General features: G+C 36.9%; 1 protein-coding gene across 1 annotated transcript in view; it reads left to right on the forward strand.

The window, feature by feature from the left end:
- Positions 1 to 26,277, forward strand: part of LOC117167198 (protein disulfide-isomerase A6 homolog) — a 62,580-nt gene that overhangs the window by 24,284 nt on the left and 12,019 nt on the right. Inside the window, exons 3-5 of the mRNA XM_033351930.1 lie at positions 420 to 644; positions 849 to 1,055; positions 1,176 to 1,501. Coding sequence (XP_033207821.1) covers positions 420 to 644; positions 849 to 1,055; positions 1,176 to 1,501 — 758 coding nt within the window. The remainder of the gene's footprint in view (positions 1 to 419; positions 645 to 848; positions 1,056 to 1,175; positions 1,502 to 26,277) is intronic.

Consider the following 26,277-nt stretch of genomic DNA (forward strand, 5'->3'; position numbering starts at 1 on the left):
TGTTGCTTTCATTAAATCACCTGCATTGCAATCGGACACGGAGGGTTTCATTTTGGCATGTCAAGGAGGGGTCATTTCTGCTTTAGTATAGCGTCGCCTAATTTTAAGTCTCACTCATGTGGGAACGACCTACATTCAAAAGCACAATGCGGCACTAAGAGTGCTTTACTACCTTCTCTAAAAATTCTATAGCCCCTTCCTCACATTACTCTCTTCCCAACCGAGGGAGTCACTCATTATAAAATGCGTTCTTTACTGATAATATATACCGGGACAGCCCCGTGTTATATAACAAAAATAAAATCCAACTCTAATAAAAAATGCCGTCGACATGTTGGACAGTACACATCTTAAGCCTGTCAAAACATTACCATAATGATAGTAACGAAGAATAATCAATAATAATAATAACTTCTCAGGGTGTGGTGAAAGTTGGTGCCGTGAATGGCGATGACCACAAATCATTGGGAGGAAAATACAACATTCGAGGCTTTCCCACTATAAAAATTTTCAGCAAAGGCCAAACAAACGCAGAAGATTATAATGGACCACGAACAGCCGCTGACATTGTAAATGCTGCATTAAATGCAGTCTCTCAAAAAGTTCGCGGTGTTTTGGGCGGTCAGAAGGGTGGGACAAACAAGGTAAATAAATTAATTAGTATTTTAAATATTAAATTCAAGGTATCAGAGTGGCCATTCGTAGTTGACATCTCAATCTTATTCTTTTATTTTTTATTTAGGTACCAGCGTCAAATGATCTTTATCTAGTTATCATTCTCATGTCTTCAATTAAATTATAACATAATATTTGACTATAATGTTAAAGTTTTTTCTGTTCATTCACAGCCTAAAGACACTAAAGATGTTATTGAACTGACTGATGAAAATTTTGACAAATTGGTTATCGGATCAGAAGACATGTGGTTGGTCGAATTCTTCGCTCCTTGGTGTGGGCACTGCAAAAATTTGGCACCTCATTGGGCAACCGCGGCCACGGAACTCAAGGGAAAAGTTAAGCTAGGTGCTCTCGATGCTACTTCAAACACAATGAAGGTTACATTCTAAAATAATTTTCCACTTGAAAATATTTTTTTATTTATTTTAGATTGAATAGGATTAAGGTTAAGTGTCTCAAATTCGGCAATTTATAACATTCTTATTTAAATATTTTAGGCCAGTGAGTATGGAATAAATAGCTACCCTACCATTAAGTTCTTTGCATCAGGCAAAAAGTACAAGGAATCTTCTGGTGAATACGACGGAGGTCGTACGAGCAGTGAAATTGTTAACTGGGCTCTGGAAAAGTTAACTGAAAGCATTCCAGCTCCGGAAATTACGCAAATTACGAGTGAAGGTAGTTTAAGGAAGGCATGTGAGGATAAACCTCTTTGCGTTGTTTCAGTTCTACCTCATATCTTGGACTGCCAGTCAGAATGCAGGAAAAGCTACATTAATACATTAAAATCACTCGGTGAGAAGTACAAAAAGAAAATGTGGGGGTGAGTAATGCTTAAAATTGTCAACATGTTCAATTTGAAATTCACATAAGCTACTTGCAATTCTTAAAATAAAGCAAAAGTCGTGCGTAATTAATTACAGGCGTTATTTTAGATCGGAAAAACTTAAAACGAAACACGATTCTCGCGAATTACTTATTTATAATCTCTTGTGTAATCATTAACAGTGTTATATATATATTGACTATTCATTTGAATCATAATTCTGCCAGAGTCATAATTTCTCCCCAGAGATTCTTTCGCCTCCAGTCGTTAGCATCAGTCATTGGTACTAAGTTTATTTTGGACGTTTAACATCAGAAGTGGGATTAGCACTTGATTTTTCATCTAAGTATCGTACGATTGCACTGCAATCCTAAATCCTAGAGCATCATGGATGGGAAAGAAGCGGCAGGCGGCCACATAGCAGAATATTTAGAGGCTTTTCACCAACAATTTTGAGAAGGTTTAAATAAAACAAATATTGGACGTGGAAAGGGAAGATGGAGTCCGAGAGACAAATTAAACAGATCACACGACCGACCGAAGACAGAATCTTCTCAATCATCGAAAACAGAAAACTACTTAAATGTAAGGAGGGAAGCGCTGGAGATCAGCTTCGACATCTAGATAGGAGTCCATCGTTACATCTGTCACATCTCCAAGAATTGTCCAGAACCTCAGAAAGTAGAAAGCTGCAAGAAGTATGGTCAAAAAAGACATAACCAGTCCCACAGTTCACAAGCCACTCCAGCTGCTGTTTGTAAACCTGAAACGTGTCGTGTGTCTATTGTTGATACAGATCATACCTTAATTAAATATCTGAAAAGGGTATCTGTTAGCGGTTGTGAAGTGAGTGGTCTCATCTACATGGGAAGCTCCGATTGTCTGGCACCGATTTCGTTACCGCGAACCTTAAATATCGAAATTGACAACGCGAAGGTGTCATTTAAGTGTTGGGGTCATCTTTACTACAAAACAGAATCCCTAGGCAGTTTTAAAACCGACGTGACCATTGTTGCAGAGACGTGCAAGAGGTCACTATCGATATTGTTCGAGATGATCATTAAGATGTCAGAATCCGCGTTGGTTGTACTTTCACGGATCATCCCACGATCAACTATCGTAAATCTGGCAACAACCTTCAATTCTCCAAAATTAATTATGCGTTTGCGTATGAGCTCCAGGCTTCAAGCTCTGGTGTTGATCAATTTAGTTCTAGTGCGGAGTGTAAATTGTTACCTCAAGCAACTTGGTTGTGTAAAGGTGGTTAGTATTGGTCGTGGCTACCTTGAAATACTGCTCTTCAATTTGAGCAACAACGAAGTGCCTGTAAATAAAGGTACTGCTATCTTCGAAGCAAAGGCATCGTACATTCTTTATCGAGATGTTTCTACCAGGAAGAAATCTCCAATCACCGTAGCAGATTTGGATATTGAAGATAGCGCAGCTGATGACATGAACGATTTATTAGAGACTTTAAATGCGTATCGAAATACTATCTCTTTTGAAATGTGCGAGATCAGATGTACCTCGCTTATAGAAATGGATATCACTGAAAAAGAAAACAGTCTCCCTGTGTGAAAAGAATGTGAATCCGCGACTTGTTGTAGATTTTTGTAAATTAAATCAACAAACGATCAGAATGCATCACCTTTTTCCACATTTAGATGGCCATCTAGGTTTGATCGGAGATTGTACATTTTTTATAACCTTAGACTTGGCTCAAGGGTACATGCAGGTCCCTTTAACTCAGGAGGCCAGGACAAAGACGACATTCATCACCCCCGATGAAACTGGAGAGTTTACTTGAATGGTATTCGGGCTAATGAATGTCCCCTTTTTCTTAAAGCTTATGTACCAATTATTGGGTCATCTGCGAAAACTTGAAGCTTTCTTTTACTTAAACGATATATTAATTTTAGGCAACTCAGAAGCGGACTTAAAAACTCGTTTAATATTGGTATTAGAAGCGTTATTAAATGCGGGTTTAAACAAAAATTTTGAAAAGTGTTATTTTTTGATCATTGAGTCACCTGTCTTGGAAACCAGATTTCCGCCAAAAGCATAAAACCCGACAAAAAGTTATTACAAGCAATGCTCGGCTATCCTATACAGAAGGATGCGCATGAATTACTTCGCTTTTTAAGTTTAGCGAGTTTTTTCTGAAAATACGTTTACAAGTTTGCACATATTTCCAGCGCTTTGTATGATTTAATAAAAGAAGTCGTGCCATTTATCATGGGAGAAATCAACAGTCTAGCGTTTCATACTTTGCGCGCAGAATTGGTTCAACAGCCGTTATTACAAGCTTATAATGCGAAGTGCGAAACGGTACTGCATAGGGACGCAAGCGCAATGGGTTTAGTCGCAATGCTCCTTCAAATGGACAAGACAACTACTCAAAGTATCATCTTGTGTATGCGATAAGTGGCCGTGCTAGCGAACCATAGTAGAGGTATCATTCAAGTAAGATCGATTTATTGGCGATTGTTTGGACGGCAACGCGATTAGGCACTTGGCTGGTAAATATTTCTTTAAGAATTATTACAGATTGTAGAGCACTAGTGTATCTTAACACACAGAAAACAAAGAATCCGCAGATTATTCGTTGGGCAAATTTAATCTCACATTACACGTTTGATATAGTGCACGGGTAAGGTGACAAAATGCTACACGTTTACGCTCTTAGTCGTGCGCCCGTCGATCAAAACTACGCCGTAAAACTGAAATTTTGTGAAAATTATTTCTACCCAGGTATGAGTTGTTATGTGCGTCAGCACGATCGCAGCTGCGTAAAATATTTTTTCTACTCAAGTGCAGTCGGGCACTCGCCCCTTCTCCTTGATACGTATAGATCATGTGGGTCCGTTTGTGACTACTAGGGCTCAAAAGTAGCAAACCTGAGTACCATCAAAAAAGAACACCTTTATGCTACAACTACTGACACAAGCCAATTAAAATTTTGGCTTTTTTAAGAAGACATTGAACATCTTCAGGACGAGGAATTTGACTCACTATACGAACACACAAGCAAAGAAGGTCAAGACTCAGCGAACTGCCACAGAAACTCCAAAGATTCTGACTCCAAGTGAATTGCGGAGACTCGTGCTGAGCGCGTCCGGCCAGGTCCTAAATGTTATGTTATTGATTTGTAAAAGCGTCGAATAGTTCCTTGTTAATACATGAACTTGCGGACGAGTTGAATAATCGGATGGCCCATTGATTATTAAACATGAAATGAAATATTCGAGCCGAAGTAGTTAACAGTATAGAGGGCGTAACGAACGAGCGATCAGCGAGGAGGAGTGTTGAATGGATGCGAGAATGGAATTGTGTTCTTAGCGAGAACGAGATCGTTTAATCCTAATGTCTTGCGAAATTAATTATGGGCGTTATTTTCGAATGGAAAAACTTAGTACAAAACACGGTTTGCGCGAATTACTTATTTCTAATCTCTTGTGTAATCATTAACAGTGTTAAATATATCGACTATTCATGTATAGCATAATTCTGCCAGAGTAATCGTTTTTCCCCGGAAAATTGGTTCGCCTCCAGTCGTTAGAATCATTGATCGGAACAAAGTTTATTTTAAACGTTTTCATCTAGAACAGCGAAACTTTTAAAATCGATATGTTTAGAATTTAAAAAAAAAAGTATTCAATAGCTGATTGTAGGTAGAATATCGTCAAGTATTGCAAAGTTTATATTAATAATGTGTAGAATATCCATAAAACCCCAAAAATGGAAAAATCCTTTTTTAATGCAAATTGTAGCTTTCCTGATAACCTATTCAGGAGTGTACTCATGTTATGGGCCTAGCCAGGCCCAAGTGATTTTTTTCGTATACGCTCAGTTTTTTTTGCGGATTTTAAATTTGTGCTTCATAATTTTTTTGGACTAAAACTCCAAAAATGTTATTAATTTTAGTTCTGTTAAAGCGGTCATATTTTTGGGTTAGTAGATGTCACTTGTGTTAAAAATTGACATTCAAGCCTAAAAATGCAAGTTATATGCCTTTGGGGGTCAAGGATGCCTTCTCTGGTGTCGGAAAAGAAGGCGTTTTTAGAAGTCCCCCAGCCCCAACTGTCATTCTCCAGACGAGCCGGATATTCTTAACTTGCACGCCTGCCGTTGTCGATTTGGCTTTTCACGTTTGCATTACTGCAGATCACACACATCTCATTTCGCTTCTTTGTTCGCCAGTTTCATAGAAACTATTGGTTCCTCAGTACTCAAGCCCTGTTTTAACTGCATTTGATTTGGACAGCGTTTTATTTAATAAACAGAATGTCACGTTCGAAGTTCGTTTTTCGTTGTGCAAACCATTGCCCGCTTTTCAATGAAAACTTGGACCATTTTGACGAAGTTAAACTCCCAACAAAGAAAGATTTTCTCCTTTGCTGTCTAAAAGTTCGGCGGCAAATTGGCTTAACCTCTGAAAGTAACAACTAGCTAAATTTTTGATGTAGTCCAACATGTTGTAATGAAACTAGATGTTACTTGGGGTAAATCATCTATTCCAACATTAACTCATAACAGAATAATTCAACTAATTATACGTTGCCATGATGAATACATTATCATAAAGAAAGTTTTAAACAGTCAACCCCTAATTCAGAAAACAAAGGATGATAAATTGACATATTTTACAGAACAGACCCCACATTTTTTGACATCCTTCTATAAATATTCTGACTTTTCTGCATGTACTTGTCCAAGGATCAAAAAGGTTCCTGTTCTTGACCATCAGTTTCTGTTTGTCCAGAGAGGTCCAAGAATGGGTCGCATCGGGTTAGTTGATTTAGCTCTGACAAAAAAATGTATTAAAAGAGCTGAATGTACATGTAAGAGTAAGACTTGAGATTCCATTTCTAAGTCATCTGATGCAAATGCTTCTTTACATTTGTTTTCAAATGACAGCCAGTACTTCGGCGACCATGAGGCAGGAGCTAAGGACAAAGATGAGGACAGTTCTGCTAATTATGAGGTATGCATGTTATTGACCAAGCCTCGAGACAGAACATCTAAACCCAAACTGGACTTGATTGAAATTTTGAGAATTCCTCAGAGACCATTGTTTGCAATTTTTGACAGAACTCCTCGTTTTGAATGTTTTTACCGAAATTGATATTCAAAAATTCAGAATTTTAATATTACGGCAAAAGGCGCGAGATACCTAAGAAATCTAAAAGAAAACTTGCAGTAAATTTTTTTTATTCGTCAAAAATAATATTGCAACAAAAATCCTATTTTTAGCATAACTACGCGAGATAGGGAATTATTGTAAGGTTATTCAGAAAATAAATATACATTTAAAATGTCTGTAAAAAGTTGAGCCCGTATATCGAGTATCACAATGAGAATGTGTACCTGAAAGCCTACAGAGCTTTGAGCAATTAAATCTTTAACTATACTTAATTGCGTAGAAAATTCATAATATGGAGACGCATATAAATACTGGGATTTAAAAAATATGTTTTTGATAAAGTTTCATTTAAGTAACATGAAAACCTATGCTACGGGCTGTTTGTTTTTCGCATTTCACTGAACTGCCATTCCAAGCTCTCTTCATGCATATTGAAGGCACTACATCAAGTCCGCATCCTCACAAAGGTCCCATAGGTTTAAAACTACCTAACTGTGAAGCTTACAATTGTGTTATTTAAACCAATAAAGTGTGACTTGCCTTATCAAAATCCAGAAGAGCTCGGAAAACTCAGTAAGGATCTGAGGTACTTGTTCCAGATATCCCAGGCCCTTGACTCCTAAGCATGCCCGGAATGGCTTGCCTTGACGCTCCCTGGCAAACTGAACAAAGCTCGCTGGTTGACCTGTGTTAACATAATTCTAAGATTAGACATTTCAACTGAGAAAACAACGAAGAAATTCCTAGAAATTGTGACATTCATACTTAAAGTATTCCATTGCTGATATCCCTCATCACTTCTTTGAGACTATTCAGAGGTCTAGATAATCGCCAAGGAAATACCATTCAGACGAATGCATCCTTCACATTACCAAAAAATGTTTTTCTCGTCATGGTGACTGATTGTCGATTTGCTGCCTGTCCACATGAACTAAATAATATTCTTAGTGCTTATTGTAATATCCTTTAAGTTTAGGGATTCTTGTTATGCGTGCTACGTTATTGCTTTACCTAAATTGTGTTTATCAGTAGTACACGGTATTCCGTCTTATCGATAGGAGCGTTTAATCATTCGTCTCGCTACGAAAAGTGTCAATGTAATCGAAAGTTCTTTTCCTAATGCTTAGAATAAATCGCAACAGTGGAGACGAGGATTAAAGCAATTTTTGCATCGGAATGCTAAACTGCACAGCAATAAATACAGCTATAAAAGATGGGAAAATAACATGGATTTACGAATTATGTAAGTCCGAAATCTTTGAGGTTTTCGAACATTTTAATTTCGAAGCGAAAACTCAATTGTCTATTGACGATATTTGAAAGGCGAAGAAATGTAATTCCGCAGCAATATGAATTACTGAAGGCATCTGATAAAGAATTACAAGATCTTTTGAAGCTTGCGAAGACAGTAGAAATAGCAGATTCCTAAACATCATTAAACAAAAACTACGTCTAAAAATACTGATAATTCTAAAAAGAAACCAAGTTCATCAAAAAATTTCATGTAAGCAAAATCGCAAGGATCATGGAAACGATCACCGAGATGCAGAGGCAAGGACTGACAATGTGTTGGAATGGGCACAACTAGGGCTCCTTCTGGTCAGCAGATGAATCCAAATTAAGATTCTAGCAATTCACCATATTCATCCAAGGATAATAAGGGGTGTTTTTGCTGCGGTGGAATAAATCATCCAAAGTTTCAGCACATATTGAAAAATAAATATTGTAGTGAATGTGGCGAACAAGGTCATATATACAAAATGTGCAAAATAGTAATGTACAAAAGAGAGGGTAATATACAAAATTTTGTAAGTATAGCTAATCATGTTTTATTAAACATGAAAATAGTTTCCGGTGCCGCCGTTTCCGTAATATCGAACGAATGTTGCGAGAGAAATTTCTCAAAAATACCACTTAAAAGTCAGAATTTGGTCTGCTCTCATATGATAAAACACCACTGTCTGGTCTCAGATATATAGAAGTAAAAATTGTAAGAAACAAAATTCAAGTGCAACACATTTTAATTGTAGTAAAAAATGGAAGTAATCCCATAATTGGGAGAAACTGGCTAATTTTTTTTGGAATGTGGCCTTTAAAATTCGAAAAATCCGAAAACTCAAAAATTAGGGCGATAAGCGCAAATAAGGAAACGGAAGTAGAAAAAATTCGTAAAGAATATTCTGATATATTCGAGCCAGGCATAAGTAAATTCACAAAAGGAGAATTAACTCTTAAATTATAAGCTGATGCCAAACCTCTTTTCGCCAACCTAGGCATCCAGCTATAGCTTTGCGTCCAAAAATAGAAGTTGAAATAGAGAGATTAAAGAGTTTACAAATATTGTACAGAATTATGACTACTTTACTTTTGGTCATTCTGGGAGTGATATTTTTTTAAGACGTTTTGATTTCGGCAAAGGAAATAAAGCAACATTGGGAAAGGGTGCGGGAAATATTCAAGCATTGAATTGAAACAAGTCTGAATTTAAAATTTAACAAATGTATATCTTTCCAACCAGAAATAAAATATTTGGGCTAGAAAATTGATAAAAATGGAATCTCGCCTCTGGAAGAAAAAATGGCTAATGTACGAAAGGCACATTCACCCAAAAATATAACACAATTGCGTAGTTTCATTAGATCAGCAACAAATCTAGCGGTATTTATTAACATTTATTCTCAGAAAATGCAGCCCGTTTATGACTGTCGAAATAGATGTGTCAAGAAGGCGAAATTTGAACGGACTACACAAAACGAAAAAGCATTTAAGCAAGTGGAATTATAATTCACGTCTGATAAAATTTTAGTCCCATTGATCCAATGCGACCACTGTTGTTGACTTGCGATGTTTTGCCGAATGGCATAAATTCGATATTGGCTCATCGTTTTCCTGGAAACATAGATAAGCCAATATCTTTTGCAAGTCGCACATTGTCGGTATCTGAGATATGAAATCAAACACATTCGAGGAAATCAAAACTATGCTGATTGGCTTAGCCGACTCCTTTTGCCTCACGAAGATGAAGAAGTTCCTAAATCATTTGCTAATTTGGACGATACGGATTATACATATCAAAATGAAATTGAAGTTTTTTATTTTGCTACACTTGATTGTAAAAGGGTCCAAAAAGCAACTCTTCAAGATGAAATACTAATTAAAATAACCCTTTACTGCAGAGATGGTTGGCCTGAAAGAACACCAAACGATGATATTAAAATATTATGGAATGAAAGAGATTCGTTGAATGTGGACAATCAGTATCTTTTATGGGATCAAAGTGTAATCATTCCTCCAAAACCGAGACATGTAGTTTTGAAAAAACTTCATGCTAGTCATTTTGCGTGACTCGCATGAAATCGTTAGCTAGATCTTTTTTGTGGTGGCCAGAAATTGACCGGGAAATTGAAGAAATCAATGAATAATGTTTACCATGTTTATAAAATAGGAAAAGTCCGCCAAAAGTTGCTTTGACCGTATGTAAATGGCCAACAAATCCGTGGCATCGAGTTCATGCCGATTTCCTTGGACCCATGTGTAATAAAATGATACTAGTTATCCTTGACAGTCGTTCAAAATGGCCAAAAGCATTCATTATGTCCAGGAAGAATTCGGTATAGCACAACGCCTCCACATTTTCCTGCTACAAACGGGGTAGCGGCAAATTTTTTTGATACATTTAAAAGAAAGGTAAATAGCATGACGAAAGATGATTTAACGCTGAAAGCTGCAACTATAAAATTCTTTTTTGACTACCGGAGTACACCTCATACGGCTACAAACAAATCTCCAGCTATCCTGATGTTTGGTCGAGAACTGAAAACTCGACTTTCACTTTTGCGTCCTTCTTCAGTAGAGAATCGAATGACCGATTACCAAAAAAGGCAAATGCGCAATAGCTCAGGGGGGAGGAAAATTAATTTTTCTGAAGGAGATTCAGTAGCGGCACGAGATTATCGAAAGAAAGAGCCTAGATGGAAACCGGGAATTATAACAAGAGAAATCGTGCCGGGATTTACATTCGAAGTCGAAGCAGACGGTTTAATTTGGAAATGTTATTCAAATCAATTATTAAGTTGTAGTCCAGAAGTCAACAATAAGAAAGACAATATGAAAGAAAATCCAATTGTCAAGGACAAAGCATCTGCACAAGTAACGCCAGACCCTCTCCGTTGCTCTGCATGAATTCATAGCAGAAAAGATTAACTACTACAACGATTTATTTGCAGATAGTAGGTTCATCTTATTTGTAAACAGGATAGTATCTTTTAAGAATGATTTCATTTAAAGCAGAATAACAAATTAAAAAGGGGAGACTGTTATATTCTTTAAGTTTAGGGATTCTTGTTTTGCGTGCTACGTTACTGCTTTTCCTAAATTGAGTTTATCAGTAGTACACGGTATTTCGTCTGACCGATAGAAGCGTTAATCATTCGTCTCGCTATGAAAAGTATCCACGTAATCGAATGTTAAATAAATGAGAGTTGTTATTTTTCTAAAACTAATTATATGGATTTCGAGTTCTTTTCCATCGCTTTGAATAAAACGTAACAATTAGAAGTGGAAGCTTCTAATGTGTCCCCTAAGGATTTACATTTTTCTTGCACCTTCTTCTCTATTCCTTTACACACACCTCACACACTTACATGGTGGTGGAAGAGGGACCTACAGTTTAAGGTGGGTTCCGAACCACCAAGACAACAGTTTTAAGTATTTAGAGAAAACCTTTTTCTCTAGAGGTACCGGTCCCACGACTCTCCGGAGATGAACAACTCCCTTGCTGGGCTAGTGTTCACCGCATGGGCCGCCGAGACTCTTCCAGAGTGCTAGGCGGGAATCGAACCCGCAAGCCGAAGGAGTGGGTCCAAAGCCTACGCCTTAGTTACCACGACCATCGTCCCGCTTACGTAACAATTAGTAATAATGATTAAAATTCGTAATTTTCTATAATTCATTAGTAACTAAATAGTTACTAATTAATTATCTGCTATATCATCAGAGATTGTACCTCAATAATTAATAATTAAAAGTGATTATATTAATATTATTTATATAAAAAAATTGCTAGAAATTAAATTAATTAATAATTTTTGAAATTTAATATAATAATTAAAACTAAATTAAAATTGGCCATTTTTCATACTTTATTATAAAGTAATAAATTATCAATAATGAAATTAATCATTTATTAATGATGACAATTTATTTATCATTAATTAATAATTAGTTATTAACTGTTACTAAAAGAATATTAAAAATGGAATATGACAGAGACAATTCTTTGCAGAAATGCAATAAGATTTAGGTAAGGCACCGTCAATGTTCTATGTTGAGCAGTACATTTAATGACAATTTTGCTAGAAATGCGTAGTCCTACTAATTATTATTTTTTGTTTCAAAACAAAAAACTAGGAGTTTTCTTCTATTTTCATATAACCCAAAATATTTTTCAGTCTAATTTCAAACATTTGAAAATGTCTTTCTTTGGAACATCTTAGTTCCTCGGCTGAATTTTGAGGTCAATGATTACATATAAATGGTTCTTTGGAAAGTAACTGATGTTTCTATTACCATACACGAGTTGTAACGAAGATATCGAGCAAAGATCTCATTGACAAACTTTCACTTCCTGACAACACTGTGCCAGAATGATACTTCAACGTATTTCCGAGCTACAGGGTAGCATTCGAACAGACAGTTAACTTAGTCACTGAAGCAGCCTCCCGAGGATGTGGCAGTGATGCTAGTTGTGACATCATAAGATGGACGTTACTTTCTAGACATGCTCTGCCAAATTTCAATCAAAATATCAGTTTGTAAGCTGGTCCTACATATGGTGGGTTGGTTTGCTAGAGCTGGCAGAGGAGCCCTTAGGTGCAGCCACCTCTACGTGATCGGCTTTTGATCACTTGATAAGCATCGCTGACCAGATGAGCAAAGAGCTGCCCAGCAGTCTAATTCCTAGGTTCCTATTGACTAGATAGTTGAACACGTAGACGTTATCTATGGTCCCCATCCCTTTTCTAAACCCCGTTTGGTTGTGTGGTATACTTCCCTTCTGTTCCACCTGTCTTTCCAACCTGCTTCTAAGCACTTCCACATAAATTTTATATCCCACGGACATGAGTGTGATACCTCTATTTTCCTCCACCTTTTTGCCTTCTCCTTTCTTAATCAACGGTACTACCAGCCCTGTCTTCCACTTCTCCGGCAACCCTTCTTTCCATACCTTGTTGCAAATCCTCCACATCTCTTCCCTCACCCCTAATCCTCTATATTTCAGTACTTCATTTTCCAAGCCATCTTCCCCTGTTGCCTTGTTTCTTTTCAACCTTGCAATCGTCACAGTCACCTCATCCCTACTAATGTCGTTTTCAATTTCCTCGTCCCCAGCGACCACTTTTCTTCCTTCTCCATTTACCCTATATTCCGCTCCTGCTAGCAGCCCCTTGAAGTGCTTTGTCCACTCTTTCATTCCTATTTCTTCATTTTTACCCTTCCTACCTCCCCTTTCCCCATTTATCACTCCCATTCCCTCCCTTCTTTTACTGCCTTCTCTACCTCTGTCATGTACCTTTCTTTCTCCTTCTGTCTTTTCTCCTTTATCAATCTTTCGTGCTCTCTATCTCTCCTGTTGAGTTCTCCTTTTTCCAATTCCCCTTTCCTCCATTTCCTTACACTCTCCTTCATCCTATCTTAGCTTTCCCTGCATTCATCATCCCACCAGCCTCTCCTAAATCCCTCTTCTTTTTCTCTCGGTTTCACCTCTTCCCTTACCTTATTTATCGCTCCTTTTAAGTTTTTCTAGCAGTGTGTCAACTCCTTCCTCTTCCCGAACCCATATCTCCTCGTTGTCTATTTTTTCTCTAAATTCTCTCAACTTTTCCTCCCCCATATGCCCACTTCCATTCTAACCATCAGCCTCCTTCTTTCTTCTGCCAGAATGTAATCTATTACGGTGTCCCCTACACCCGCGTACGTATATTCACCTTCTTCATCTCCTCTTGTATTGCCGTTACAAATGAACCATCCCACCTCTCAGTATCTCCAGTAGTCTCCTACCCTCCCGATCCGTTTCCTTTTGTTTCGATTTTCTTATAAATACCTCCTTTTCTGTATCCCATACTTCTCCCCCTTGTTCGCCGGTCCATGCATTCAAATCCCCTCCTACTAGGACCAGCCTTTCCTCTTTCTCCTCTATCCATTTCCTTATTGTTCTCCATCCTCCCTCTTCTTCTCTTCTTCTGTAAACACATACTACACACACAATAACTTTCTCTAATTTTATTCTTCTAACCATTGTTCCATCCTTTTCTTCTATATATTCTCTTTTTTCTTCCTCTACCACCAGTTCCTTTCTTACCCCTGAGACCATACCACCCATTCCTCTTCCTTTCACGTGCTCCTTTCTTGCTGCTTGCATCTTCCACTCATATGCTTTCGGTAATATTCTGTTCAAGCATTTCCACTCTTTCTCATCCCCCCACGTCTCATTTATTATTATCACATCACATTTCTGCACTTCTCCAAAAATCCTTTTGTCTTGTTTTTTTTAGTCCTGACACGTTCCAGAATGCTACTTGCACGTCGCTCTTTTTATGCTTATCTCCTTTATTCCTTTCATTCAGATCCTCTTGTCGGTTTCCCCCCCCCCCCCCGCGACTCATACATTTCCCTTTTCATGCTCTTTGTCCCCTTCATTGACTATCCGTTTCACACCCTCTCTCAGTTCTTTTACTTCATCGACCCAAATCTTCTTCCATTCGATTCTTCCTTTTCGCTCTCTGCTCCCCTTCCATTCTTCTTTTAACGACAATCAGTCTCTTTTTTCCTAACCTTTTTTAAGTCATTGCCCCTCTCCGCTTCTTCCCCCGCCCGCTCTATTTTCCTTTTATCATCCCCCGTTTTTCCCCTTCGCTATTGACGCTCTCGCTGCTAATCGCGCTCGCCGACTGTTGCCACCTGTGCAACAAATCGTGCGACCCCGAGCTTCCCGATTTCGATCCAAGTCTTTCTAAATTAGTGGGCCTCCCGCGCCTATGCCCCCTTCCTCATCTCGATTCTGCCATTGCTACGGGATGCAGAGGCGTAGTAAACATCTCATCGGCACTTCCCTTACTGCTTGCCTCATCTACGCCGCTACCTTCTTTCTCTTTGCTATCGCTATCCCTATTTGTTTCGCTCTTCTCATTCAACTCGTTCTGCGTTCTTCCGAAATCACGTTGTGGACTGCGCATAACCGACAAGACTCTACCCTGTTAACTCACCTTTAGCCTCACCTCCTCCTCTCCTGTCACTTCCTATCCTCCCCAGAATTTTAAAAACTTTTTCCAAAAATTCGCTCTCCTACACTGATTTCATTTGACAATTTGTATCTATTTAACTCCTTCTACCTTCTTACCCTTCGAACTCCTACTTACTGCCAAGAAGCCCAGTATATCACCCAAGCGAACCTAACCTCAAAATCAGCATTTGTCAATTTCTTTATTTTCCGTTTAAATTTTCACTTTCTATCACTCAGCTTTTCACTTCTCCTCAGCCAAAAAATAATCGCACTCGAAAAACACCTTGTATCCTCTATCGGTACTGGTAACGGAAGTCAGAACTGGAATAGTTAAAATTTCAGTTAAAGAACTAATCTTTCAACTTTAAAAAATTAATTTTCAACAAAATAAATCAATTTTCCCTCAAATTAGTGAATTAAAAAAAAGTTGATTTTTTAAACTTTCAAACTTTCCAAAAAATGCAATTACTTTGAACTCAATAGTGGAAGTTTCTACTAAAAGATATAAATTTTTAATCAAAACTGCAGTTGTTTAATCGTCAGTTAAAGAAATTAATTTTCAAACAAATATTTAAACTAATAATTTGCAACAAAACAGTTCAATTTTGAGCCCAAGGGACGAATTTTTTAACACAGAAGTTCAATTTTCTACTAAATAGTTCAAGCTTCTACTAAAAAAATATACATTTTGAATAAAAACTGGCATAGTTAAAATTTCAGTTATGGGGCACAAAGTCCGAAAATGGACAGTTTTCGAGTCATAGTGGTTTAAACATCCAACCCTTTTAAGAAATATTACCAAATATCTCGAAAACTGCCGCTCTGCAAAAAAAATGTTCCCCATGAAAGTTATTGGATGTTGTCAATATCTAGCCAATGAAGGCATGAAATGAACTTAATTTAGACAATATCCGGCCAATGAAGGCAAGACATGAGTGCCATTTAGTCATTATCTAGCCAATGAAGGCAAGACATGAGCGAGATTTAGTAATTATCTTGCCAATGAAGGCAAGATTTGTCCAGGATGTTGCCAATATCCGGCCAATGAAGGCATGTCATGAGTCAAGGAGGACGTGTCTTGACAACATCATTCTCATGATTTTCCTTCATTGGCTGGCTGTTTACTAAGTCATTCTTATTCCTTGCCTTTATGGCTTCTATATTGATTTCCTCTTTATATCTAGTCTTTATTGGCTGAATATTAGCAATAAATGACAAGTTCACATTAAATGACCTTGAAAAATGACCTGTGTCTTAAGGCCATGACTTTCTTTGCATTTCCCCCTTAGAACCCAATAACTTTCATAGGGAAGGGGGTCCTTTTCAATCGAACGAAAATGCGCAAAACCATGTTTTTTTTTATTGAGACATATGCACGAATTTAAAAAAAGTTTCACATGTCGAACCTAAAGTTTATTCAGCTGGAAACAAAGAACATTTTTCTGATTTTTCTTTTTCGGAAAAAACTTTTGTCGTGATTTAGGTTTTCTGGGATTTCATTTTTTTGCGATTTTAGTGCTTCATAAACACCACGAGAAACAATCAATCTAAAAAACATGTTTTTTCCATATTCAAAAAATTCTAAATAAGGCAGAATTTTGTTTTTAATTTAAAAAATTTTTAATTGTAAATTTACAAATGAGTACAGAAGATACAGGATGACCCAATTAAACTGCAATTTTTTAGAACGCTGTATTATTTATATAAAATTTCATTTTATTCAAGCATTAAAAGAAAATGATGGGAAACATTTCAATTTTTGAAACTTATGTCGTATTTTCAATATGACTACCTTGAACACGAACTATGGCTCTAAGTTGGTCGACAAACGTGTCGCACGCTGCACGAATGTGTTCCTGCGGGATCTTCATCCATTCACGACTTTTCGGTTTGGGGCAGTTTGCAATCCAAGGTCAACACACAAAAATTCCAGAGTGTTGATGTGTTCAAGAAAGCCCTTCTTCGTGAATGGATGAAGATCCTTCAGGAGTGCATTCGTGTAGCGTGCGTCTCATTTGTCGACCGACTCAGAGCCTTAGTTCGTGCTCAAGGCTACCATATAGATAATTTGACATAAATTTGTAACATTAAATGTTCTGCAAATTTTTTTTTAATTGCATCAATAAAATTGAATTTAATCACGTAAAAAAATACATCGTTCTAAAAAGTTTCAGTTCAATTGGACCACTCTGTATTAACCGATTTCAAATGTTTGTTCGGACTTTTTTATACCATTGCCTACGCGAAAAAGACGACTTTTTCGTCGGAAATAGTGGACAAAATTAGCGATTTCTCAATCGTTGACGTAAATGTTAAAAAATATCATGTTTTCTCAACTATTGAGGAAAAGTATCCTAACAAGTGGGAAAAATGATGTGGAACAGTGGGAGAAAGTGATGCACTGTCATGAATGTGTGATTAAATAATCCTTCACGTGGCGTCAAAATAGCATGTGCCACTCGTGGAGATTGTTTGATTGTGAACTCGCATTCTTTCCGCATCAACCATTTTTCCAACTCGTAGCACAATATACTATAATTGCAGAAGTCATTGAAAATATCATTAAAAATTATTTAAAAATTTAAAATTTCTTATAAAAAGATTGTTATTTTCGATGCGTAAAAATAAATGTTTAATCTTTCCCCTATTGTAATCCCAGAGATTGGCCTCGAATCAAGGAATCTTTTCCGTCCTTGCATATATTTTGAATTATGTTAGTGAAAACTTTTTACTATAAAAAACCGTTTTTTTTAATATTAGGCATTACCATAGCTTCCTTACTCCTCAGTAAAATGTATCAATAGCTTAAGTTAATCGATTTTCTTCGAATAAAAGAATCTTTTCCGTTCTTGCATCAATCTTGAATTATGTTAGTGAAATAAGTTTTTCTGTAAAAAACCCGTTTTTTCAAGTATTATGTATTATCATATATCTTTCTTACTCTTCCATAAAATTTATCAATATTATAGTTCAATCGAATTGTCTCGAATCAAGCTTTTTTTCAGTTTCAAGATATTAATGGTGAAAGTAATCCCTGCAAAGTCATCAATTTATCTGCCACTGTTTTCAACTTAATCGTTCACAAAAAAGGGTGACATTCCTACACAGCCACACACGCGCGCGCGCTCACGCGTATACGTCCGCACAATTGCTTGGAACATTGCATTAGACATTTTAAAATTGAGGAACATTTAATTAAATCAATTAAATAAATTTCCTAAAATGTTACCATTACGAAACTTCTTCTATGAAAAAGCAAAAAATGTAAATTTACAATAAAAAAAATACGATAGTTAAATCTTCAGTTAAATAAATAATTTTTTAACCTATATTAATTAACTTTCAACAAAACAGTTTAATTTCTTACCAAAGGGACGAATTTTAAAGCATGAAGTTGAATTTTTTACGAAATAGTTGAATTTTTAACTGAACTGCCCGAACTTTAAAAGTCATGTCTTCCGACTGCCTTCAAATTTTTCGAGTTTGTTTGCCTGTATGATAGTTGTATACCCACCCATTTATAGACTTTTACTACTATCCCTCCTCGAACCACAGGGAGTGAAATTTGCATCCCCAGGGCAAAGCGGGTATTTTCAAATGGTCATAACTTCCTTTCTACAAATGAGAATTGAATTTTCTATGAATGATTCCTGGAGGAGTTTTCATGCTTTTTCATTATGAGAAATCTATTATTTTTAATTTTTATGAACAAATTGCCATTAAAAATGTTACTTTAACATTTTCTACTCGTTGGGTAGTTTTGATTTTTTTAAAGTACTTTTAAACAAAAGCTTGATTTTTTTCTGATAAAAATGATGTTTGGAATTTTGGGACTGAAAAAAATTATGTAGTTATGCAAAGATATCCGAGCGAAACCCTTCCTCAAGCGCCGGGACATGTCGGCCAGTCCAGCCCATGCACCGACCGAAGTTGTTTCGTTTAAATTCGATTCACTCAAACATACTTTTTATTGGCACAGAAACTTCCCAAAAATTAATTTTAGTGGTTCTTAATGCATCGAAAATTTTTGCATACAGTTATAAACAAATTAGGGAACACAAGTGTTAACGCCAAACGGCCGCTTACGCATTCGGGCCTTTGTACCTACTGCAACGAAGTGGGAGGTATTTGTGTGCGCGAGTGGAACGAGAGTCAGTCTGGTGTCTTCAACTCGAGCAAACACATGTTTCGTGCGATTGAGCGTTACGATTGTTCGACTTTCAGTTTAATGTCGTTCAGTTTGATAGAATTAATGACGCGGGTCGAGCCGTCATTCTTTACTTGTTATTATTTCTTATAATAAACTGATATTCTTAAAATGTCGGTCTACTGATTATTCGAACCCGAGACTATTACAAGAGTATTGCTATTCTTGTTCTTAGTTAGCAGAATAGTGTTTAACACAAGTATTTTTTAAGAGAGCGTTCACCCCTCGCCCCTCCATAATGTTTTTTTGAGGTTTTGCTGTATATTTTCATAATTACCGTCACATAAAACAGACTTGTGAAATGCTTAAATCAATGAACAGTAGTTTAAACTATTCATATCAACAAATTATACAGAATTCGTCCTTTCTTTGGCTGGATTAAATTTGGCCTCGTGTATGGCCAAAAAACAAAAGACATCCACGTACCTAGATTTTCATTCGTTACTTGGTCTCAAGCAAAACGTTGCACTGCTTTACTCTAATCTTACTTCAGTCTCCTGAAAGCTAAAAGCAGCCAACATTTATTATTTGTTTATCCTTCTTTTTGTCTCGAAGTCCTGAGTCAAATAAAAGAAAAATTAGAGCAGAAGGGCACTACATATTCAGAAAAGATTTGTCTACTCACCCTTGTGCCTAAGTCTTAGAGTCGCAGATAAATCATACGAGAATTCGGTGCATCTGAACGTAAAGCCAGAAAAGCGAAAGAGTTAGTTGCCAAGCGTGGAGTTTTAACTTTTCCGGAAACCAGGTAAGAAAGATTTCATATCTGTCGAAAAAACTAGATGGTACTCGTGAGGAAGTAAAGAAGAGACTGATTGTGTGCCATCTTTCAGAAGCAAGTGGAACTCACAATGTTTGTGTCTGCGTTTATAATGAAAACGTAAAGTTAATGTTAAATGCGATTGATATTAAACATTTAACTGAGGGAATTGACAGACAACTGTCAGATTATCATGACTGCCTTGAAGAAATCATGTGCAGTGAACCCACTGACGCTTGTCATTTTATTGAATGCGAATCTTGTGCTGACATTCAAACTTTTCAGAAGTACCTGACTGATGTATTGGACGTGAATAGTTTCAACACAACGACGTATCAAGTTTGGCAGAAAAGTGATCGAAGCACTTTGAAGAACGAAATAGCAGGCGTTGATGCTTTCTTAGAAGCACTCTGCACTAAACTTAAGAATCTGAAACCTCACGCATTTTTTTCGAAACAAAAAGGTTTGTTTCTGAAGCACCTTAAAGTTATACTCGAAGGAGGAGAGTACTAAATTTTGCTATATTTACAGTAGTTATTTATTACAAATATGGAAACGAACTGAAGCATTTTAGCATGGCAATCATCTTAGATTGTTTAAGTCATGAACTATATTAACTGAAGCAATTACAATTCCCGGCACTCTAAAATACGACGCATTTATGCCAAATGAGAACGGACAATTGCAACGGAAAAAAACTTCATTCGCAACAGAAAATGATCTGTTTCCGAACAGTCAAAAAGCCTCAAGTGCAGAGAAGTAAATAATGCACGAAAAAAGACGAACTAAATAAATTATGATGAATTTAGTGCAGCTTCGCTGGAGAATCATGCGTATAACCAAGTCCCCGGCAGGACTAGGCAACCTGTCCGAGCGCGCGAGGAAGGGTTTCGCTCGGATATCTTCGCATAACTAGTACATAACTATTTTAGTCCCATAATGTCAAACAGGATTTTTATCGGAAAAAAGTCAAACTTTCGTTCAAAAATACTTTAAAAAAATTAAAACTGCCCAAAGAATAGAAAATGTTAAATAAACATTTTAAATGGCAATTTGTTCATAAAAATTGAAAAATTTAAAACAATAGATTTGATAGAATGAAAGAGCATGAAAACCCCTTCAGGAATCACTCATAGAAAATTCAATTCTCTTTTGTAGAAAGTTGGGACAGTTCAGGAATGCTCCATAGTTGAATTTTCAACAACATCCATGTACATTCAACTAAAAAGTTGAAACTTCTACTACAAAAACTATAAATTTGCAATCAAAACAGGAATAGTTAAAATTTCGATTGAAGAAATTAATTTAAAAAAAAAATTTGCAACATAATTCTATTGTCAACAACAAATATAAATTTTCAACTAAAATGATGAATCTTGAAACAAAAAATTAACTCATAATACAAAATGACACAATTCCACGAACTGTAGCAATCCTGAACCTACAAAACAACACAGTGTACAAAGATTACCTTCCAGAGCGTCATCACCATAAGCATAGACATAGCAAATCTTCTTTTACTGGTTTGCTTTCACTACCTATTCAAAGATTAGATGTAATTTCTAATTGTTTATCAAGTGTGTAGGGCTATTAGCCCTCTAAGGAACAAGTGATGCAGATACTAGAACTTATAGCTGTGTATACCACCTTGATCAAAAAGTTCCGGGAATCATCACCGTCTGGCGCCTCCTGCTGTCCGATTCACATTTTTTTCGTTTCTGTAGGTTGTCACACCTTTTAACAGTATTCCCTGCGAATTTCAGCTTTCTAGCTTGACATTTGTAAATGTAACGCAATTTTGAGAGCATCTGTTTTTTTTTGCTAATTTCGATTTTCGCAATGGATTTAATTTTGCAACAACGTGTGTGTTGTCGCACAATGCCATCATTATCCGTGAGTTTCTCACCAAAAACTCAACTAATGCAATTCCGCAGCCATCAAATTCGCTAGATTTAGCTGCCTGTGCCTTTTTTGGTCGATCGACTGAAAAAACCACTACGCGGAACGCGTTTTAGCAGCCAATCGGAGATAATACAAAAATCGAAAACGGCACTGATGGGCATACCGAAAATTGAGTATCAAAAATGTTTTGAGAGCTGGATCAAGCGCTGGCATAAGTGCGTGGCAGTCGATGGGATTTACTTTGAAGGGGACCACATCAATATTCAAGAATAAACTTATATTTTTAATTTTAAAAATAAATTCCGGAAACTTTTTGATCAAGGTAGTATGCTTTTGTCGCAGTAAGATAACAGTGATGATTAGATAATATTGTATACAGTAAAGTTATGTGTAAAATGCAAAAATAAATATAAAAATCGGTTACTATTGTGAGTACTGTTTAAAGAATACAGTTTTTGATGAAAAGTCGATTAAGTGATCAGTAACACTAATAAAACAACTTGGTGTCTTGTTCCATAGATGTGCTGATCTAACTACAATATGAAGGATCTTTGCAGCTTACAGGTTCTATGTATCGTATCTGTGAGGTCTGCATGCCTTATCTAAATAACCATCTGTCGAAGCAAGCAAATCGGTTTTTTTATCAAATGTTTACTTTTTGTTAAATAAACGAAAAACGTGAACTTAAATAGCAGTGATGCTCAGTAACAGCTGTACATGGATGTCCACAGCGAGCCTCTTTACCCTTGTCAAACTCCAGTCGGTAAACTCCCTGAAGAGAGTCGAATTATCCGGAACCAATGAACCCGGGCATTGTTTTGAGATTTCGGTCAGTTAGGAAAGCGAACATCGTGAAATCATTGAATAATTCAATTTCAATTAACATAATGAAATTATTTATATAATTACAAGTAATTAAAAAAAATATTCATGAAAATCGGTTAATATTTGCAGTAATAATGTAAGTTCTTTTCCCTACAAACTTACATTATTACTGCAAATATTAACCGATTTTCATGAATATTTTTTTTCAATTACTTGTAATTATATGAATAATTTTATTATGTTAATTGAAATTGAATTATACAATGATTTTACGATATCCGCTTTTCTAACCGACCAAAATCTCAATACAATATTTTTAGGAATCCAGACTCTTAAACTATGGGATATATGAGGATGTATAAGTTCACTAATTTTACTCACTTTTTTTTTGTTAATTAAAAAATAACAGTATTTAATAACTTGTGAAAAGCAATTGTAAAATTGAACGTCTTTTATACAGTATCTATTCAATCACAAACTTTTTTCTTTCTAACTAAAGTATAATTTTAATTGCCCGACAGAGATGTAACTCGGTTCCCGGTCTCTGGCTTACTAACTGAAACGACTCGTAGAACACACACGCACAAATCTCCGCTATACAGCACCATAATATTTAAATTAAACAAAAATTAACACATCATTGTAGTTTAATAGGTGTTGATATTTAAAGAAGTTCAGTAACGTAGATCGTTTAAGATTTATCGGATAACTCGGCAGTTCCACTGACGAAAGAGACAACAAACTTTAGATATAGGTCGGTCGTATTCGGAAGTGGCAGTCTTGATTCTGACTGTTTGAATTAGACCATCCTTTCCCGCGCAAGATTTAATAATGCGACCCAATTGCCATTTAGAGGGAGGGAGAGCATCATGTCTAATAATTACCATGTTACTGATTCTTATATTATTATGCGGACTTCTCCACTTACATCGTTGTTGTAAAGAGTGTAGATACTCTACATTCCACCTGTGCCAAAATGTTTCAGATATACGTTGAACAATTTGCCAACGAGTTAATCTGTTTTCAGAAACCTGCTCAACAGAGGGTTCAGGAGGACTTGTAAGAGGAGCTCCTATTAAAAATGTCCTGGTGTAAGATAAGAAAAGTCATCAGGATTATCACATTGTGGGCCTATAGGTCGAAAATTAAGACAAGCCTCAATTCGAGTGAGACTCGTCGTGAATTCTTCAAACGTTAGGGTGTGAGCGTCTACGCATCTACGTAAGTGGTGTTTTAAACTCTTGACACATTCCTCCCATAAACCTCCAAAATGAGGAGCAGCAGGGGGAAAAATACCAAGAAGTACTTTTGATAGATAAACTATTGAGCATATCAGGATCTCGGCGTAATTGTGTTAGGTTAGGCCTTAACTCTCGATCAGCACCCTGGAAAGTCGTGCCATTATCACTATAACGATGAGCAGGCATACCGCAACGAGATGTAAAGCGCTCATAAGCAGCTAAAAAACCTTGAGACGTATAGTCCGAAACTAGTTCCAGATGAATTGCTCTGGTAACACAGCAAACAAAAAGTGCAACATACCCCTTATAGCTTTTATTTCCTCTACCTGGGGCGAAACGGATTTGAAACGGACCTGCATAATCTACTCCTGTATCGACTGTAGTTTTATGGTTAGGTAAACTGCCCATTAAATTGTCCAGCAATGGCGGCACGCTCTCGAACACATGTCACACATTGACGAATGATCCTTTTTACAAGATTTCGACCTCCGATTATCCAGAACCCTTGACGTTAGAGTATATAAAGTCAATTGATTACCACCGTGCATGGATCTTAAATGAGCGTGCCGGGCAATTAACTCAGATGTTCGATGAGTAGGGAGGATTTTGGGGTGCTTCTAATCATAACTGATCGGAGCATGTTGTAAGCGACCTCCCAAGCGAAGAACTCATGAAATTTCCAAGAATGGATTTAAAGCCTTCAAGGGCGAATTAGAGGTTATAGGTTCTCGCTTGTTTAAAGTGGGAATTTCACTTGCGGAAGCGATTTTCTGTAAACAGAGTATCCAAAACAACGATGTTTGTTTTATTTCAGAAGTCTCGAGTGATAGAGACTGAGGTGATTCATCAGAATGCGATTGCTTTCCCCATTTTCTACGAAAAGCCTTGATAAAACGCAAACAAAATGTAGTAATTCTTATTAATTTGGGCCAAGAAGCTGAATAATTGATCATATCTTGTAAAATGACATTTTCCCTCACTACATTATGTGAAAATTGTGCTTTAAGAGGTCGCGTTTTTTCTAAATCGACTTCTTCAGGAATTGGAGGTATGGTTTTAGGCCAACCCACGGAATTATGAGATAACCAAGGTGGTCCTCGCCACCATAAGGGGTGATTCAGCACCTGTTCTGGTAAGTCCCCTAGAAGAGCAATCAGCAGGATTATCTGCAGTTGGAATATGCCTCCACTTGACTCCTGGAACCAAATGATGAATTTGAGCTAGTCGATTGGAAATAAAAGTTTTCCAAGTCGTAGGATGTTTGCTTAGCCATGCTAGAATTATAGGTGAATCAGAGTGAGTATAATGGACTATTTTGAAACCCCATAACATTTATAATATAATTTAATGTCTTTGCGAGTAACTGAGCACCACATAGCTCTAATATTGGTATAGTGACTGTTAGAATCGGTGCTACTTTTGTTTTAGAAAATAATAGGACCACTTGTATCTCATCACTCTCCTGAAAAATGCGGAGGTATATTACGGCGGAATAGGCTCTCGCAGAAACATCAGAAAATCCATGCAATTCATACACTGAGCTAGTTTGTAGATGACCTTTCCATCTTGGGAATCGAATCTCTTCAAGTCTATTGAGTTGACTATAAGAATTGTTCGAATGTTTTGTTAGATCATCAGGAAGGGATTCGTCCCAATCCAGTTTACGAATCTACAATTACTGCATCATTCGTTTAGCTACGATTATAACCGGTGAAAGCCAGCCTAAGGGATCGTACAGTTTAGCTATTACCGAAAGTATTTTTATTTTTGAAGGTTATTCAATGTTTGTGGTCTCTACTCGAATTTTAAAATTAATAGGGGGAGGATCCCAATGTAATCCAAGAACTTTCAGCTGTATATCCTCCCCGGCAAAAAAATAAAAAGCTTTTTCATGATCGCCTTGTGCACAATCAGATAACAACCACTCATTATTTGAGGCCCATTTTCTAAGATGAAAACCTCCAAGTTCCATCAGGTGTGAAACCTGTACTCGCAACTCACTTGCTTCCTCGACAGTATCAACGCCGAAGAGAACATCAACGTACAGGTTATTTTCTAAAATAGCCTTTGCTTTAGGAAAAGCATATCACTCATCACTAGCCAATCGTTTAACAACCCTATTAGCCAGGTACGGGGCACAAACTGTTCCATATGTGACGGTGGTTAATCGCCAGGCTTCAAGATTACCTTCTGGTGAATTCCATAAGACACGCTGGTAATCACAGTCACGGGGATCAACTTTAATAACACTTTTTCAACGTCGGCTACAAAAACAAATTGCGACATGCGCCAACGTACGAGGGTGGATTGATAAAGTTTCCGGCCTGACCAAGAGATGGCGCCACTAGGCCTACCTTGAGGTGGCGTTCTATAGTACCATCCTTAGATAGCTTGTAGCTATAGTTTCAGCCCGA

This window comes from Belonocnema kinseyi, chromosome 2 (assembly GCF_010883055.1).
Source record: "Belonocnema kinseyi isolate 2016_QV_RU_SX_M_011 chromosome 2, B_treatae_v1, whole genome shotgun sequence".
NCBI classification, from domain to species: domain Eukaryota; kingdom Metazoa; phylum Arthropoda; class Insecta; order Hymenoptera; family Cynipidae; genus Belonocnema; species Belonocnema kinseyi.